Here is a 19653-nt window from a genome sequence, read left to right as displayed (position 1 = left end):
GCTTGGGGGTGGGGGGAGGATAAAAAAAAAAGAAAAAAATCAATGTCACTATTATCAGCTGTTGACTACAGGTTACAGCAGCAATAATGTCCTTTAAAATAGCTTGCAGAAGTACCACTTGTCATCTATGTAAAGTATTACTGTTTTGGCCAAATCATTAAATGCCAATAGTATTTGATGTTTTGATGATTTTGTTTCCGTTAAATTAAATTTTGGTGACCATCAGTATTGTCTAAACTTCAAATCTGAACCACGTTTGCCCAAGAACTGCAGTGTTTGCTGTTGGCAGTATCTTTTCATTACTAATAAGAGTGATTCATTAAGAGCAACTAATTTTTAACATCCCATGCTGTTTTGTACATTGTATTTTAATTCAGTATTTAGATATGCCCCCAGTCACTGAGGTCTGCACTTTCTCCTGTAATGCCTTAAGTTTCGTGATATCATTTGTCACTGCTTTTTCTTGCACACCTTCTTCCCAGAGGGGTAGCTCCTTCAGAGAAAAGCTTTCTCTCAATACAGTTCTCTGAGCACTTTTTCAAATGTTGGACTGGGAAAGCATAATTCTGATGCTTCCTAGTCCCTACACCTTAGGATGGTCTTCAGCAGAGCTGCACCTCCAGAGCAGAGCAGCTCTTCTCATAGAGAGTAAAGCTTTACTGTGCCAGAACTGAAAATGTCACTGGTTACATCTACCTAAGGCATTTGGGTTTGGCACATTAGTAGGATTGTGATGCACTTTACCCAATTTTCTCCGTTTTCTGCACACTAGATTATTCACAGAGCAATTTTGGCACTCACAAACTAATAATTTCAGAGAAAACTAACCGCACGTTCTGCATGAGCTGTGCACAAAATACAAGTAGCACATAATGAAGGAACAGGGATCCAAATCAACGGCTGACCTTCAAGAAAGCTTTGAGCAACATGCACAGGGACACTTTGTTTAAGGCAACAGACTAAATCAAGCCTGGAATAAAAGCCCAGCTCCCTACAATATAGATGTAGGGGCCTCAACATTAGCCTCTCTGATTTACTGATTCACTCCTTATATATCTAATTACTTGCAAACATAGATGTAACCGTTCAGAGCTTTAGGCCACCTTCTGTGTGCCTTGGAGAAAGTGCCTGAGTGCCTGCCTGAAGAGTTAATTTGATTCACCAGCCTACAGCATCTTGGAGATAATTTTAGGTTTTAATTTATTTTGAAAACTCCTTCTGAAGGCCACAGACATACAGCCCATGAGTGCTGAATACATACAGAAAAGACAGTTATTGGTCTTCTAAAATGTACTGGGTGTTTCCATAAATGTGAATTTATAGCTGAATGCATTTACTTATATATTTATGTCACTGTTTCAAGACAATTAATAAACTTTAATAAATGATTTGGTTATGAAGAAGAGTATTAGTTCCATGGTTATTAGTAGACTGAAAGTACAAGAGAAGTAGTTTTTAATGCTAACATGATATTCAAAATTTTCAATGAGGAAACAAAATCCAGTTTGCAAGTTTTCTTTGTAACACAATGCAGTGTTAATCTCTTTGTTGATGCAGTAAACTACTATTAATTACTCTACAAAACAGGTATGTAATGACAAATATTAATCTTCGGATCATAGAACATGCTCTATGTACCTTTTCTCCAAGCATGGGGAGAAGTGCTGACCAGAGAAGCCAGTCACTTCTTGGAGATCTCACAAGTGGAACTAACTAAATGTAGACGGAGCTGTCACTCTTGCCCTTCCCCTGCTCACATCAGAAGGCTACCCTGCCTGCCAGTCTAATTGCTCAGTTCATGCTATTTTTACCCTTTCATCTTTTTCTGATATTGACTAAAAGCCTGTAATTTGTTACACCTGGAATTGCAGTAGTTTAGGGTCTAAGAAACATGCCAAGGTCCACCCACATAGCACCTATCACTTGTACAGAAAGCATTTAAAAATCTTCCAAGTTAACTTTAAAATACATTCTAGATGCACAATTTTTCCAGGTAGGTGGGTCAGACAACTGCCACTCATATTTTTGGAGCTAGGTGGTTAACAAGAAGCTGTACTGTACCAATTCTGCTTATGTTACCTACAAGCTAAAGGCAATATAGAATATTGCCACAGGAACTTCTTTCTTGAAAAATACACAAAACCCTAACGGAACTGCATTTATGATATATGAACAAGCATTATTCAAATCTTTATCAAGGTTATATCACATCTGTCAAGAGAGAAAGTGATAGGTCATATTACATTTGAGATATACGGTGTTGAGTTGTATAGAATACATATATACAATATGTGTCTTAGTCACAGTTTCATTACTACCAGCTTTTAATGATTTAAGAACTAGAAATTTAAACTTGCTTATCTCTCTTATCTTTTAAAGGAGCATTATTCTGAACCCAGCCTATTTCCGGAATCACCTGCGCCAAGCTGCTGTGTTTAGGTGCTTAGAGAGATACTCCGAAGCTGCAAGGTATTCCGGTGCACGTGGATTTCTAATGCTTTCTCTACATCTCTTTCATTCCAGCTCTCAGTAGTAAGGATATCATCTTACATCCAGGCTTTTCCAAAATCAGTGGGAGCTTTGAGCTGGCTTTGTGTATATGATCTCACATGCAGCCGAGCTCCAATCCTCCCAGTTGGCATAACATGAATAATCCCAATTACGTCCCTAGTTGCAGTTATGTTAATGCATGTAGGAGCATTTACTTGTTCTGGGTCACAGGGGTAAGCCCTGATCACATCCCAGGGCTACACTGGGGCAAAAGCTACATGCACACAAGCATCTTCCACTCCCTGGTTTCCCTCTAACCCTGGGCAGAAGCTCAGGTGTGCTCTGAGTGGCGGGGAGGAAATCAAGATCTCAGGGTACACTGTGGTATGCTGCAAAATTTAGCCTGTGTGCAGCTGATGAGATTGCTGGTGTGAACGGGAACTGCTGGCAGGAGGAAGCCTGCAAGAGGAAGCTCTGCTTGTATGCTTGCATTAGCACTGCCAAAAACTAAAAGTTTCAACATCCAGGAGAAGCTTTTAACCACTTAACACGCTTAAATGAAAGAAATGCTTGAAGAAATGCAATGGTGACTTCGTATGTATCACCATTACTACTAACATTAGACTCTTGGAGTACTGCTCAGTTGAAGACCACAAGGTATATCACAAAATATTTCACAAATCATTAGCTAACTAATGGCAGAACAGTCAGTGCGAATTAGGCAAGAGACCGAAAGGGTCACTTTGCTCATCATTTAAGATGGATGCTAGTGGAAGAGCTCTGAAGCTATTAAAATAGCAGCAAAATAGTTCGTACAGGGAGTGGAAGAAGACTTTACCCAAGCAGAGTTGCAGAGGGGATTTGGGAAGATGAACTTCAATTTTCTGTGCTGGACTTCAGCCAAAAACTCCAGAATGAACACTTTTCTTTCTGCAGGACACATGTTGAAATTATGTCTAAGTAATCTCCACTAGCTTTCACACATCAGGACAGGGAGCAGAAACCAGTTCCCCAAGGCAAGGAAACGGGTTTTCCAAATTTCTTTAGAAATATGATTTCAGATAAACCTGGAATATTTCACATGACTAAACACACCTACCCTTTTTTAAAAAAATAAACAACCCAAAACCAAACAAAAAACAACCCCACCACAGTTCACTTTTTAACCAAAGCAGTTTCAAACTAAGAAAGTGAAACATTTTGTTGAAAAACAATGAAGTGTTGTGATATCTCCCAGCTCTTCTTTTATATCTCAGTGATAACAGTCTCTTTTTCCTAAAATCTTGTTGGGGTGTTAATGCAGAGAAAAATTGTCATCTACTGAATCATTAACAGTTGAGGTCCACTGATTAACCAGACATTTTAGAGTTGTGTTAGGAAAGTATGTTGCTATGTGACAGGTGGGGAATCCTGCCCATGAACTTTCAAACCCCAAAATTCACTGGTATGCCAACAGGTGAAATGATACAAGGAGAATTGTTTTGGGTGCTTGGGGGGAGGAGGGGGGTGGGGGGCAAGGAGGGAGGGATTTCCCCTTGAAGTCAGGTTGAAGCTTTTTTAAAATAATAAAAAGTAAAAAAAAAAATACACTTTCAGAAACTGATCTTTCCTAAGAAGCAGTACATATAAATGCCCATATTTGAGAAGACAGTATGAACTAAGAAGGCGTGCATAGATATGATTTAAAAAATAAACTAAAAAAATTGTGATTGGTGTTACTGCAGATAAGCAATCAGTAAATTTACTACATCAGCAGGCAAGAGGCAACTCTGTCGGCCTTTTTCCCCCCCTCATTGACTAGCTTTCAGGAAACTAGATGATTTTAAATGAGATTATGTATTTTGTAAAGGAGAGGAACATTCTGACAGACTGAATCCAGAGTGGTTCCAAAAGCAGTAACTATAGCAGTATTCAGAGTTTAGCCTAGTTTAACATAGTGTTATAGCAACTGTGCAGAGCTGCTTCTGCAGACTGTGTTAAACTAAGCTTAGCACTACTTCTGTCATCTCACCGGAGTCACTGGTCTTAGTCGAACCCCACTAATGGTGCAGAATGTACTCTGCTCATCACAGACAGACCACGGCATACAGATACAGTTACAGTTTCTGGAAATACAAACTTGATTTTTGTTAGCATAAGCCATCATTTCTTTCTGCTTGCTTTTTGCATGTGAACCAGGTCACTCTATTCCTTTTTCTGCTTTTAAGTATCCCTTACCTTCCCACCCCCTCATGTGATTTTTAAGTTATTGCATAGTCCATTAAATACACCCAGAACACTGTATGGGTATGTGAACAGACGTGGCTGGCTGTGAACAGTTCTGCTTGGCACAAGCAGCATGGAGAATCACATTTAACTCAGCTTACCTATCAAGCTGAGATCCCCTGAGATTTTGTCTCTGAGGGCATACCAGGCCAAAATTTTCAGTTCAGAGAAAGTCATAGGTTAGAAGGGGGTCAACTGTAATTTAAGCATCTCTCAAGTTCCTCTGTGTGTAATTTTGATTAGCACAGCCCAGCATCAGGAGAATAAGCACATGAAGCCTTCTAAACGCAAGGACGTCTGAATTAACATAAGGAGTCTGATACGCCCATATCTGCATCACTTAAGGATTTTGTCAGCTGCATACCGGTTCCTTCAGGACAGCGCTGTGATAGGATGCCATCATGCAGAGTGCAGCCTGAGGCCATTTGGCTTTGTAAAGCAATCCTAGAAACACCACTGTGGGGTCACAGCATCTGCAAATGATGAATTCCAAAGTGCTGCAACCACTTTCACTAAGATGTCAGCTAGTAAATATATTTCTCTTCTATTGGTATCTCTGATGTTAGAAGACTGCTCTTGACAAACACAGTAAAGATTTAAACCTCAGAAGGGGGAAAACCTATTTCGCTTGAAAGACCATTTTGGCCTTTGAACAAATGGGCATAAATGCATTATATATAAATTTAGTCTGGAAGTTACCAGGAAGTTTAAGGCATTTGAAGGCATTTAAGCTTAGGATCAGCCTCCAATAGCAGTTACTGGAAACACCCTGACAAAGGACACATGGTTACAGCTGATCAAAAGATCACTCAATAACCAGAATGGAAAGTTCAGGAAAGGGTCCTAGGCTCACTTCTGTCCCAAAACTGAGAAAATGCTCTTGGAGAAGGTAAAGGAGAACTCAACCTTCCTGGCAATATAAGGAGTGCTACCTTAGGGAAGGATGAGATAAGAGACATACATGTATGTACAAGGGGATGCGTAAACCGCAGAAGAATCTCAGAGGTAAGGACAGAGCAGATGAACCACCGGCTCCTGCTTTCAAGGACAAGAGTGCTAGAAAGAAAACATGGATCCAAGGGTAAGCCTCAGAGCTCCTGAATGAAAAGTTATTGGAGCCCTTGCGTCCATCAAGTCACCAAGGCCATGGGCTGTGACCCCACAGCTGCCTGTTACGCATCCACTGGAGAAGGTCTAACCAAATGAGCAATAAAGCACGAAAACAGTTTTTCTTCTTTACTCAAACAGTGTAGGCTATTGCCAAGTATAGTCTTGAATCAGTAGTAAGGTGGAAATCTGTAATTTACCAAAAAATATGGCCACCTATTTGCTTTGAAACTGGAGTTTTAAGTACAGAAGGGATTTTGACTGTTTTCCTCATTAAGCTGTATAGCTCTCATCTTTCTGCTAATCAAAATGCTGTGCTGATTTAACAGTGTCACTGTGTTCTGTGAAAAGCTTAAGATAGCTCTTTTATCACCAGCTAGAACACTGGTGACTTGAAATTAGTTGTATACATGTAGGGGAAAACAGACTGTCTGTCCCTCTGCCAGAACAAACAACTCATATTCATCTGACTGCACAGAGTAGGGGTAAGCAATCCTTAAGGAGGAAGTTTTGGGATCTTAATAGCTGTGGTATGGCTGACTCAGCTTTTTGACATTCCTATTTAAAAAAAGAATAATAATCTAGATAATCCCATCAGTTAAAAATCAAACTAGGTCTGCAAGTAATAAACCTCAACCCTCTGTAAGAGTTCAGGTCTGTGTCCCCTTTTAGTCAGACTTGAAAAAGTAGTGTGAGAGAGCTGGGTGAATAATTTGGGTTAAATATATATATATACACACACACATGTGTGTGTGTGTATGTCCAGTTTTACTTTACAAAGCATACAGTTGTACTAAGGAAAGCTATATAAATAACTGGAGTTGGGGATACCAGCTCGAGGAGCCACCACCTCGCTGCCTCTTGCGCACACCTGCATCTGTGCTACCCGCCTTTGCATCCTGCCTGGGGTTTCTCTCGGGAAATTAATAGAGGGAAGGGTATATTCTTTCTATCCTAATTGTTGCAGTTTTCCTAAAACGAAATAAGCAACAAAAAAAAATCCAATTCTAGAAAAAGGGGCTGGGGGGGGGGGGGGGGGGGGAATTGGTTGTCATAGCGACAGACCCCCCCCACCCGTCAATGCTGAGAGCGCCTCTGGGGCCCCACGGTTCGCCAACACGGGGGGAGCTTTCGCAGCCACGGAGGGCGATTTTTAAGCCGTTATTTTGGGGACTGTCGGGGGGGTCAGAGCCCAGGGCTGCCCCACGCGTGACCGCTGAGCCCCAGGGCGGCTTCGCGATGGCGGCAGCGGGGAGGGGGGGGGGGCTGAGGCGGTCGGGGCTGCTCCGGCGGGGTCACATTGCCCTGGAACAGGAAAGAAGCTGGATCTGTTTTTTTCCCACACACACACACACACACCACACCCACGAAGGCATCTGAGAGCTTCTGGGGGTTTTGTGACACACACACACACCCCCCCCCATCCTCCCCAGAGTAACCCCGTGAAAGCGGCGAGCCCGTCGTAAATCGGACCCAGGAAAGCAGCTCTGACAAGTGCTGGGATCAGTCAGAGCCCAAAGGAAAGCCCGCACAGCCTATTATTTAATTTGACACCAACATATGATGTTAGTCTGTGTCTAAAATTACCGGCCGTTCTTTCTGTGCCACACACATTATTCTTTATCACTTGAGCTTGTCCAAGTGTCAAACAACAGCTCGCTCAGACAGGGTCACACCGGAGGCGAGAGGCAGCCTTCAACACCCGCTTGCCCACACCCCCTGCCAGAAATAAATCCGAACTCTGGCAGTACAAGGTGTGTATGTCCCTAACCCAAGGAGCAGGAGGTACGAAGAGGCACAAAAGATCAGAGCAAGCATCCGCGGCAGTCTGGAACAAGCACAGACCACCGACCTCAAAGTTTTCTTGCCTCTCCGGCAGGAGCAGTTCACCCCAACTGTCCCATCCCTTCCCCAACACAGGCCCTGGGATCTCCCACACCTCCTGGGATTTGTACAGCACATCCATTTTTGACTCCTGCTTCTTTCCCACCAGGTCACAGAGAGTCCAAGATCTTGCAGGGCTTAGCGACCTGCTTTCTTGAACGTTCCCTGTCATTTGAAGAGACTTGTCATTTCCCCGTGCATTGCTCGGCTCACGTTTGTAAAGCACTTTCTGTGCCCTAACATGGCAGTTGCCATTAAATGAGAAACATTTGTTATCAGCTCATAGCGATCTCAGTACACTGCGGAAAGTTGTTACCTGCATGCAACCATGGGACAGGTAATAATATATATAATAAATGTATCCTAAGTACAGGTGCCATTTTCCTTACATGAAACTTATTTCTACTTTCTATCAATGGGCTAATGACCCATAAACTTCAGCAAAGATAGCAAGCCTACGCCATCACCAACCTGGAAGGGTTTGGCAGGACAGTTTTATAGCAGCTTCCTAGTGCGTTTAAGATTCACTAGTGAAATGTCTGAAAGGAAGTTTTAGCCAGTCCTCTGCAGGAATTAGCAACATTAAGGTGTTAGGCATAAATAACGTACCTTTTTGCCCTATTTGGCAGCTAGGCTACACACAGGTAAATCCTGACATTAGTATTTTCATTCCTACTCAATATTCTGGAGTTCTGTTTATGTCTCATCAGCTAATTCTTTCCAGGTGTCTCCATAACATCAAAATAATGAGTTGACATTTATTTAGGATATATGGAGATGTTTAAAAATTAACTGTTATTATTTTGTTCACTTTCCAAATAGGATAATTGCATTAAAATGACTACCTCCTACTTATTCCACTTATAAACATCGCTTTCCTTTTCTAATCTCAGAAGAAAATAAGAAAGGTCATCCAGAAGAGAGCAGTAGTTTATTTTGTATCTTGTATCTCAGACTCAGCACTATTGTGTTAGATATATCAAATACCCAGGTGTCTGCATCAGAGTTGATCTAAATAGCAATATTAAAGTTCCCCTTAAACTAAAAAAGAATAGAGATCTACTTACCCTTTCCAAACCATAGATCTGCATAGGACTAAGATCACATGGCTGTGGCTGAGGCCTTCTATTAGTACCACTTACTGCAGATCCAGGTGAGATCACTTGAAGTAGGGAGCAAAGGTAATTGTCTGCCACTTATCAGCCTCCTGATCTTAGCAGCAATTGGGGCTGAATAGCATAGAAAAAGAGAAAAATACTCTAATGTGCATAGCCTGTGATTATTCCTAAGGCTCTGCGATCTGCAGAGAAATCCTTCTCTCCCTTTCAGGGCTCCTTGCCTTTCTGTGTAGCTCAAGGGGAGCAGTCAAGGCTTAAGGAGCTGACCTTGAGTCCTGCCCTCATATTTTTTCCAGTATGTAGAGTGGTAAATGAACACACAAGTATTTAACAACAATGCTAGTTTCTTGTCTTTTTTGGCGATGTAACACTTTGGTGCGTTCCAGAAAACTCTGCCTATTTCTTATACCTGTACCATCCATTTTCTTGTCACAGACCTGCATGGCTGCTGCGAAGGATTTGGCTGTAGACTGGCTGTTAGTGTCAGCAGCTGTCATGCAGCAAAAGCTACCTTTGACTTTTATTACAAGTCCTATGTGTTTCTGGAGATGGGCTGAGGGAGACAATTTAGGAGCTGTGGTGTGCTCTATGCTTGCACGTATAGAAATATATCTTATTATTCTGCACCACCAAGTGGCCAGATTGAGCAGATATTGCAAGACATCTTTGGATCCAGGCTTACTGCATTAACCCAGATGGGTTTGGTCATGTTATGGAAGTTCACACTGGCCCAAACTAGCAACTAGGAAAAAATCATTTGAATATAAAGCCCCATGTTTTGCAGGAAGGAAGTGTCACAAGTTTCTCCAACATCCCCTAAAGTGTTTCTGACAGTGTATTGTCAAAACTACTTCAGTTGTCACTTCAAACAGAGCTCTTTGGTGGGCTGTGCACCTGACACTCAGGCATATTTTAAGTTTTTCAAATAAGTAACTCAAAACTGGTGGGTGATTCTGTCAATATAAGGCAAATATTTCTGAGTATCAGTGAAGATCAGTGTCAGAAGTAGGAAGAGAATGGACGTGTCTTTGTTCTTTACCATTAGACTTTAATCCCACTATCTTTAAAAACTGTAAAACAAAAAAAGGTGGCATTTCATCCAGAAAAATGCATTACATGGTCTAAATGGGAGCTATTTTCACATTCTTTTGTACCTTACGTTCCTTGTGCTCAGGAGGGTTCAAAGTTGAACCCTTATGTAGTCACTCTGGAGGTACAAATCAGAGCGAGGTCTGCTGCTGGCCAACTTTACTTGTCCAAAATCTCCACATGATGTAACAGCTGATCCCAACTGATAACATTACATATCTCATTCAATATACAGTACTGATATTGCAACAAGGCAGGGAGTGGTTCCTCATTCTGTTTCTGGGAATGCCAGTTAATGTATCAGGAAATTTCTTCTTTCAAGGACTTCTGCCTTCTGCTCTTCCCAAATCCCTGTTGGAGAGAGGAATTAATCCCACCTATCACTACTTACTCACCATGCATCTTCTTTTTATCTATGGAGTTCCAGTGAACAGTGAAGCAATTCAGCTTCATTCTCAAGATATATATTATCCCCACAAACCTTTAAGAAAAATGCAGTCCTACAGTATGTTCTAGACTTTTGTATGCCTCATTCCACCTATAATTTTACGTATAAAATTGACTATAATTCACAGTGGATGGCTAGTTTAGTCAACACAGATTCCCCTGTTGATCTGTATTTAGTATTTTATCGGTCTTCAGATTGTACCAATGTTTTCAATGTGCTAGTAGAAAAAGTTACAGCTGGTTCTGTAGCTAATTCTAAAACTTTTTTTAAAATAGACACAGCATGTATTTAGTATAGTTTAAAGCCTAAGTCATACTGAGGTAACCCAAAAAAGAAGAGATTAATGTATACATACAAACAGAAATAGCAACAATAATCTGAATTGCGGAGTTATCTGTATGAGTGACTATTTCAGCTAAATTCTTTACCTGTTCCCTGGACAATTTAATTGGACATAAGGAGGGAAGCTTCAGAGTCAGACAGTTTGACACTCTCTCAGTTTGAGGAAAGCAAATTTCTCTCTTCTTCATTAGTACACTGCAGGAAATGGAAGCACTGCATTGTACAGTGTAAAGAATTATTGCAAATGAGTATATTTTAAAATAAATAAAGGCCCTCCAAGTAAAGAAGAAAACCTTCAGATAGCTGTAACACTGAAGGAAGGTTGGTCAGCTTTGCTGAAATGATGTTAGACATGAAACCATCAAAAAAGAAACAAAAACGAGTATGGTGTCTTATGATATGTGCATGCGATAGCCTTTCACTCTGATGAAGAAGGGAGAAAAAGATGTTAATGAGCTGGGTCACTGGCTGAGGATCTTAAGTAATTATTTCATAAATAGTATTTCCTTAAATAGTATTTCACTTAAATCTGATTTCAGAGTATCTCATGGGCTCATCAGTCTCTTACTGAAAGTCTTTGTTACCTGGATTTCTATGGGCCACATGGATAGGTGCTCACTGACAATTAGCAACCCAGCTCAGTGCTTTATGCCTTCAGGTATTTCAACAGGAGCCAGGCTTTTAACCTGCCTAAATATCTCAACCAGCCCTTTGGTTTCTGAGTGTTTAGGTCCCTAAATATTTTACAGTGCCCATCCCTGTGACCATATTTAGACAGTGTAATTTCACCTGTGTCCCTGCATCTGGAAGTTCATAGTTCCCTACTGCACGTGTCACTTTGGTTCTGTGAACTGAGCCTTGAAGGCCTTCAAAGAAAACTCTCTGACTTGGGCACATCTGGAGCTGGACACAGGCCATACACATAGAGCCTTAATGCTTCTGCTTCTTTTCAAAGTGGAATTTTTTAAGTCCCTAGGAAGCCCGGAGGTCACAGTAACAAGCATCGGTCCTGACCTGTGTGTGCTCCCTGATAGCTGAGGAACTGAGTAAGATTGGGATGGAGACACTCAAAAGGCTCGGAGGGGTTTTGTGTATGTGTCTCACCATTCCTTATGTAATGCACAGCAGTACAGGAGAAATCTATCAGAGCTAAAAGCAGATGTTGAAAAACTAAACACAAATGCTGGAAATGCAGGTAGGCTTCTGATTATTTAAATAAGAACAAATTAAGGAAGAATAAAGAAGAAAGACATTTGTCTGGAGTGCAGCAATGCCTGGAGACCTCTGCCATGATCAGAGCAACATTGTGCTGAGCATGCTGTGAAGAATTAGCAAAGATTACACCAGGAGGACCCACATATCAAATAAGTAAATCAGTCAAATACGATCATCTGCATTTTACAGCTGATGCTGAGAAACAGATGAAGATGAAGCAACTTTCTGAGAACTGATTCCAGATTTCTCCAGGGCTCTGTGCACACCTCCACCTTCGAAAGCAGTGCCATGTTGGGAGAAGAAAACGTTGGAGTGGGAGTCCACAGGGAGTAGGAGGTCACAAGCTGGGTGTCGTGTTGTGCTGCCGGTGGGATGGATCCTCGCTTCGCCAGCCCGCGGCCTGACGTGGGGATGGCAAAGCACGCTGCGGGGGTCTCTGTATCGACCGACTGCGTTCGACCCGCGGCAGTGCTCCCGCAGCGGCAGGGTGACGCCTGGGGTTTAGGATTTGCCAGTTTTAATCTTTGAAATGACAGCAACTGGGAGGCGATGCATCTATACGATACATCTGTGGGAACCCAAATTGTAAATGTCCACTTGTAAATGTCCTTTGACTCCAAAAAAAGACAGGCTTTGCTGCTTGAGAATTGCTCTAAATTTACATTGAAAGTCCCTTCTTTCTGATGAGGTCACCACCACTCACATACACTGCTAGGGACTAGCTATTGCCACAGGAGCTGGAAGTGTTGTAGACCACCTCCAGTAGACCAAAGGTACAGAATAACGTGACAGATTCATTCAAAGTCTTCCCTCAATTTTGTATCACATGGCTATTTCCCTTTTTCGCCTCAGGACACGCTGAAGGTCTTTCCTCAAAACCATCACCAGGCCAAGAAGGCAAAGCTGGATGCTTTGCTCACCTTCCTGGCTTCATCCGCGGGATCCATATGTCATTCCTGGGATTAAATCCTGGCACCATTTGGAGTCAATGAGAATTTTGCCAATGATTTTTAAGACAATGAGGATTTCATCCTTTGTTCATCCTGTGCTGGAAACTGCTCTTTGTTCTAGTGCAGTCAAGAGGATTTTTGCCAATGATTTGAATGAGCATTGGATAAAGCTTATGGCTAAATCCAGTCCTTACAAAAAAATCCACGGATCCTACTGAATTGCTTTTCTCACAGTGAAATTAATGGGAGCTGTTTGAGAACATCTAAGGGAAGATTTAGTTCCTGTTTGTAACAATATGTTACCCCCTGATACTGGGCCTGCTTTGAAATGTTTATTGTTAATTCCATGTATTTTTGGTTGTATCTCATTAAGAACATAATACAGTCTTGGAAAGTGCATTCTGAAAGGGTATTACAACAGGATTGGGATTACTGTTTGTGAGACACTTCTAACTAGGGGGAAATTTCAAATTCAATTTACAGTAATGTCAAAGCACAATTAATATATAGGCAATGATAAGGGGAACATGCAGAAGTACACATTGATAGCACTACATCAACAAATAAACTTTTGGTGCTAGTAATTAGGTACACAAGATTATTATATGTTTAATTGACTAAAGTGACAATTTGGAATTACATCTAGTCACATTTAATTGGATTTGGAATCTCTAGAGGAAAGGAAATGGAGAGCAGTGTGGAGAGGCAGCCATAAAAGCAAACTGATTTTCTAAAGTCTGCTAAGACTCTGCATTAATATCCATTTCACAATATTTTTTTAATATCCTTCAGTCTAGAAAAAGTAATGCAATGATTGTCACAGACAGTGGGAGTACTAAAGCATACTCAATTAGGTAGCAAGATAGCAGATTACTTTTAGTTTGGTTTTGGTTTTTTTTAAAGATATAGTTTAATCAAAGGTGAACTATGTCTGAGCTTGCCATAGACAAGTGATATTCTCAGACTGCCAAGCTACATGTTGACGCTGTCCTAGAAGAAGTGTACTTACATATAAGATCTCACCCACAAATACTTTAAAGCAAAAAAAAGAAAAAAACAGATTAAAATACTGTATAGCAGTCATTAAATATTTGCTCAGAGTAAAATATGGAAAAGCTATTAAAAGAAGACGTATGGTTGTTTGCTTGCAGATAGTTTAGCTAGCTAAAAGATGTTTACTAATGCTTGTCTTAAAGTTGCACAAAGACTGAGAGTTATGTCTAATCTTTTGTTACAAATCTCATGTTACACTTTTTTAACACTATCTCCTTTAAATATTGCTATATACATCCTTCTCTCCCTGTGCACTCTTTTTTTCTGCTTTTGTCATCAGGAGCGCCATGATTGCTGACTATATATACTGGCTGACAGGAGGCACTGAGCAGCATACAAGCAAGCTCATCAAACTGTATTGGCAGGTAAAAATTGACAGCCCAATGAGGAAGGAGGTGCCTATCTCACTATTAAGACCAAAATGAAGGATTACTGCTTAAAAGACTGCCGACAAAGGTAGCTCTTGGGCATATCAATCAACAGGACACTATATAGTGCTACTGTATTTATAATGAAGTAGATTTTCTTGGACTAATTTTAAGGGCAAAATTCAAGGTTGTTAACCCTTGGCTCATACTTCAATTTTATGGACTGCTATAAAATTTAATTCTGGATACTGTATAGTCCCCTAAGCTATTTTTTGTGAAGTCTTCCTGCCTTAGTGACACTTTCCTTTTGCAATTTGCATGATACTAGTCCTCTGACACCTTTCCAAACTCTTCAACCGGAAGAGGAGGAAAAAATCACTGTAACGAATGGTCTCAGAAGAACCTAAAGAGCTCTGTGAAGCATGGCTGGGTAAGACCCCAGTCTGCAAAGATTACTTATGTGGTGAGTAGACCATTGACTTCAGTGAGACTCATCTCTTGAGTGATACTTATTTGAGATGGCTGTTCAGCCACATCAGCGCAAATTTAAGGATACCTCCTTCTGCTCTGAGTAGAGCTCTCACACAAAACTGGAGGTGAATGGATGCTAGATTCTTTGCTGGGAGAGGCTTACTGCTGCAGGAGCTTATCTCTGCCAGTGGTGTCCCAGCCTTCACCCCCCTGGTTTCCAAAGTGCATTTCAAAGGGAGTGCAGTGTTTGGGCCTCAGGCAGTGGAAGACCCTTCTGCCTCCCAGAGTGGGCCTGGCCCTCAGGTCCTCCTTGTCCATGCAAGAAATTTAATTATGCTAGGAACAATATATGTCCCTTGCGATAAAATTTCAAAGTCTGATTCTGATCCCATTTATTTTGGTTTTATTCTGTGACAACATCTGTGACATCTGTACTTTATGTGAAGTGGTGCAAAACATGTGCGACATAAGCCAGAGTAATAAAGATCAGAATCCAGTCTTTTATCTTCACTCACACGGTAGATTCTTACTTTTAAAAACTATTATTAGTTGCATTCTTATTGGTAAAATGGAATAAATCTCAGTCCTGGGAGCTGCTGAATTTCAGTACTGCTGTGAGTGCAAAGTGCATCTCATTCAGAGAATTACCCACTGGGTTAGTGTTTGCAGTGCCTGTGAACTTTCTTATATGCTTTTCAGCAGAGAATTTCTTCTGTACAGAAGAGTTTGATTTTTTTCCCCCAGTGGGTCAGACTCGTTTAAAATCTTGAGTTCACAAACAGGTTTTATGAAGGGGTCATTTCTTCGAATGGAATGTCTTTTTTTGCCTCTTAACACTGGTATCCTTTGACTTCCCTTCTTGATGTCATGGACATGAAGCTTCAAAGAATAAGCCTTTAAAGGAGGAGCTGTCATAGCCGTCCTCTCCCCCAGGGGTTCTGACTGTCTTGCTATGTAATGGGGCTGAAAAAGTGGCACGAAGGACAAGATTCATCACAGTGCCTCCTTGTAGAGTCTAAACCAGAAGCCGTGGATGGGCTAAGGTGAGAATGAACTGGAGCAGAAATGGGGCTACTGAATCACTTCCAGCCATTACCATCATCTTCTAGATAGTAAGGGCTAGAGAATTTTGACAGTGGTAGGTCTCGTTCATCTCTGCATCACTCCAGAGCTCACAGCTCATTTCTGTTCCTGATGGAGAGTTCACACATGGGCCCCCACAGTACCAAGAGGCACCACCATGCTGTTTGTCTTCCATTCCCACTCCTCCTCTGCCTTTCTCCTGAACCTGACTTGATGTCATCTTTGTCTGCAGAAGCTCTGAAATGTCAGTAGAGATCTAACCATTTGTTTGATCCCCCACCATGCTTGATTTTCACTGGGAGACAGAGACTGCTCTGCAATTTTGTGTCTTTTGTGCATATGCCTTAGCGTGGGCTAGGCTAAGGATTCAGCGGTATCTATATGCTGACACACACGCAGTAGAGGCAGCTGGGTGCCCGGTGCTGCTCCCACTCAAGTTAATAGCTATCACTTAAGAAACACTCTTCATGAAGATATATCCCTAGCACCAGTAACAACCTTTTCCTTCCCGAGCTGATGAGTTCTGTGCACTCAGCATCAAGGGTGACTTCAATGTCATTAGAGCACACAGCAGCAATTATGCAAGATGAAGTAGCATGTGACACTGCACTGGGACTTTCCACCACAGAGAGACCAAGCAGAGGTACCATAATCTTTTTTTATTAATATTCTCTCTATTTCACGGTGTAAAGCTGAAAATAACTTGTCACGACTATACATGCTCATGTGCCTTTGTAACCAAAGCAACAGCTATTGATGCACGCTTTTCTTGCTAACTACTCCTCTGCCCCTGAACTTGCTCACGTTGGCTCACAACCGTGAGCAAAATTTTCAGAGGGGGAAGAGAATAGGTGGTGAACTGGATGGTTTGGTTTTTACTTCTGTGAAGGGAGATTTTTAGATTAGATACGTCACTCTCTGCTTTGATCAGTGGGTCATGATATAATCTTCTGGTGTGTCACTGACTACTTTTGTTTCTTCTTTTCATGATTCTTTTAACTGCTGGAAGAGGCTTTTCCTCCTCACAGCCTCTCTTCTGCTTCTTTCATGGCTTAAAAACATCGTACAGACCACTCAAATCCTTCAGCTGGTGTCAGCTGCAAAAAATTCAAGCCCTTAATTCACATCTGCAAAGATCTTTATTATTTATCCTACTTCTAAATCACTGTTTTCCTCTCCTGATCTATTCCTCATGCTCAGAGCAGTCTTTATCTTGTATCTCCTTTGGTTTCCTTCTGATTTTGGTTTTATACTTTCCTTTGAACTTCTGTCCCTCACATCAACTGCCAGGAGCCCTCTTTCTTCAAAATTCTTCTTAAAACATTCTCAAATCACATCCCTCCTCATTATTAACTTTTACATATTCTTCTTCAGCAGTAATCTGTTCCATGTGATGGTGTGCCTCCTCTTAGGCACACTGCAAGGTTTGTACTGTCAGATTTTTAAGGCCAGATGGGCTCATATTGATTAATTATCTGACTTCCTGCATAAAAACACCACAGAATTGCACCCTTACTTTCCTGCATTGATGCCAAAAGAGGAAAGCAAAGACTGATTTTGAGAAAGTTACCCCATCTCCATTTAAACAGTTTAATAATAGAATATTTACCATAAGTCATCTAATAGGTGATTTGTGGCATGATTGTCCCCCGTTTGTTCTCTAGCTTACAAACTGGGATTTTACTCATCCAGTCCAAACTTCCAGCAATTTATATTATGCATTATATTATTATCTGAAAGCTTAAAGATCTTTTAGTACTACTTATCATCTCCCTGTATATGTACCTATGGATCATGATCAAGGCAACTTTAAATATTCTTTTTGATTAGCTTTTTGATTAGCTTTCTTTGATTATCCCCTTTAAAGTAAATCATCTATTTCTGGATCTTCTATACAGTGATATGTAATACCTAATGCCCTGTGTTGGTTTTGAATATTAATACCTGCCTTCCATTCCACTCTGAGATAAAGGTATAATGCTGATGAGAGGTGAAAAAGTAATTTGCAATGGATAATATTATTCGGTAAGTTGAGCTGTTTTCTCTGTTCAAATATTTTATTCCATGGATTGAAAATACACATTCCAAGTTAACATATAATCAAATGGATGGGCTTTTTTTCTTAACCTACTACAGAATATGCACCGGATGATTTGTGTATTGACTGTTAGACTAAAAATAAGCAAGTTAAATAGAGTTCATAACAATAAATAATAATGTGAAAGTTATTAAATGTATTATGGTAGATATCTTCAGAATGGTAGCAGCAAGACAAAGTTTAAACTTACTATAGTCAGGTAAGCAACCTAACATTTATTGTCAGCAATTCAATTTCTCAGCTGGTAATAGCAAAATAAACAATAGACTTGAGATATTCCATCCCATAGAAAGAGTCCCTCTCCAAACTGTCCAGTTTTATTCACACCTTTGTAAATATTTCCACTGGCTAAAAACTGTGCAATACAACCTAGATGTTTCATTCCACAAATAAAAACACCCATACTACAATGTCAAAAATGCCTAACGTTGTCGAACGTGAACTTTGCAAATATCTTGATAGTCACAGCCTGATTTCACCAGTATCTGGAACAGATATCTTAGTATAAAGTGCCTTTGTTGCCTAATTTATAAACATCTCAGGCTTAACTCATTAGCACACTACAAATTTAATGGCTTTTATTATTCCATTGTGAAAACCATGTGGCCTAGTTTATGCTAAAGGTTTGGCTCGAGCCTCTGTTATGCACTTATATCCAAAGTCCATCCCATCTAGACAAAGTCTTAACACTACCTGCCATTGCACCAGCAACGCATATGACATATGTTGCAGAAACTAACAGAACCTCAGGAAGGCATTTCAAAGCTTGTAGGTTCATATTTCTATGCTTCCATAACCGTCTGTACCAAAAGCCTTACTGACACGTAGCCAATGTGTATTTGCTACAGCTCAAATGGAGACCTTTAATTTGCATTGGAGTAAACTGGGCTTTTAGCTTTAGTTGCAGTTCAACCCCAGTGTTTTGGACAAGATTGCAGCCATCACAGACCTGCTCTTAGCACACTGAAAATACTGGCTCTATGACTGCCGCACACGGAGCTCACAAACTTGTGTTTCTGAGAATATTTCTCTCAGCTAAACTCAGCATCACAGAGAAAGCTTCCAGTAGCACATGCATTGGCTGACATGGAGGTTTGGGTATTCAGACATTTGTTTTGCTCTCTTGTTGCTGTTATGAACATCAGGTGCTTCCATTTCAAAAATCTGGGCTGTTGCAAGCACCGAGCAATACACACATCACACAATAAAGCAAATGATAACCCAGCCCAGCGAGGTGGCTGAACACCTACGGTGCAGCGATGAACGCTGTCAACTCCTTTAGAGCTCAGCTTTATCTCACACCTTGTGAGGTGACGATCGAAGGCAAGAAAGTTAAAAGGAAAAAGCTCTTGGTAGCCCAAACCTCTTCCGCAGTGTCAGCTGGTGATGGGGCCCATCAGCAGTCCTGCATGCTCATGCTTGACCCGTGTCCTGCCATGCAGCATGACGTTTCCAAGCTGGCAACAGCAGGGATATTTTGCAATCGTCCTAATGGAATGAGTGATAGGAGCTGACAGGCAGCCTCTCTGGGCAGCCTGGCCACCACATCACTGAGAAAATGTATTTCTCATTAATTCTTGAGGCTGTTTCAGCAGATCACACTGTGCCACACTACACTGCAGAAAAGTCCCTTCTTTAATCAAATCTGGGGGAAAATCCCATTGAGGTCAAT

At 41.1% G+C, this 19653-nt stretch overlaps 1 protein-coding gene across 1 annotated transcript in view; it reads left to right on the top strand.

Moving 5' to 3' along the window:
- SPATA16 (spermatogenesis associated 16) overlaps positions 1-19653 on the top strand; it is a 98243-nt gene that overhangs the window by 41482 nt on the left and 37108 nt on the right. The window contains 2 exon segments of the mRNA XM_032981914.2: positions 2380-2469; positions 14242-14326. Of these exon segments, the coding sequence (XP_032837805.2) occupies positions 2380-2469; positions 14242-14326 (175 nt within the window).

Source organism: Tyto alba, unplaced genomic scaffold (genome assembly GCF_018691265.1).
Source record: "Tyto alba isolate M040663 unplaced genomic scaffold, T.alba_DEE_v4.0 Super-Scaffold_10, whole genome shotgun sequence".
Taxonomy (NCBI): domain Eukaryota; kingdom Metazoa; phylum Chordata; class Aves; order Strigiformes; family Tytonidae; genus Tyto; species Tyto alba.
This window is presented reverse-complemented; position numbering and strand designations above follow the sequence as displayed.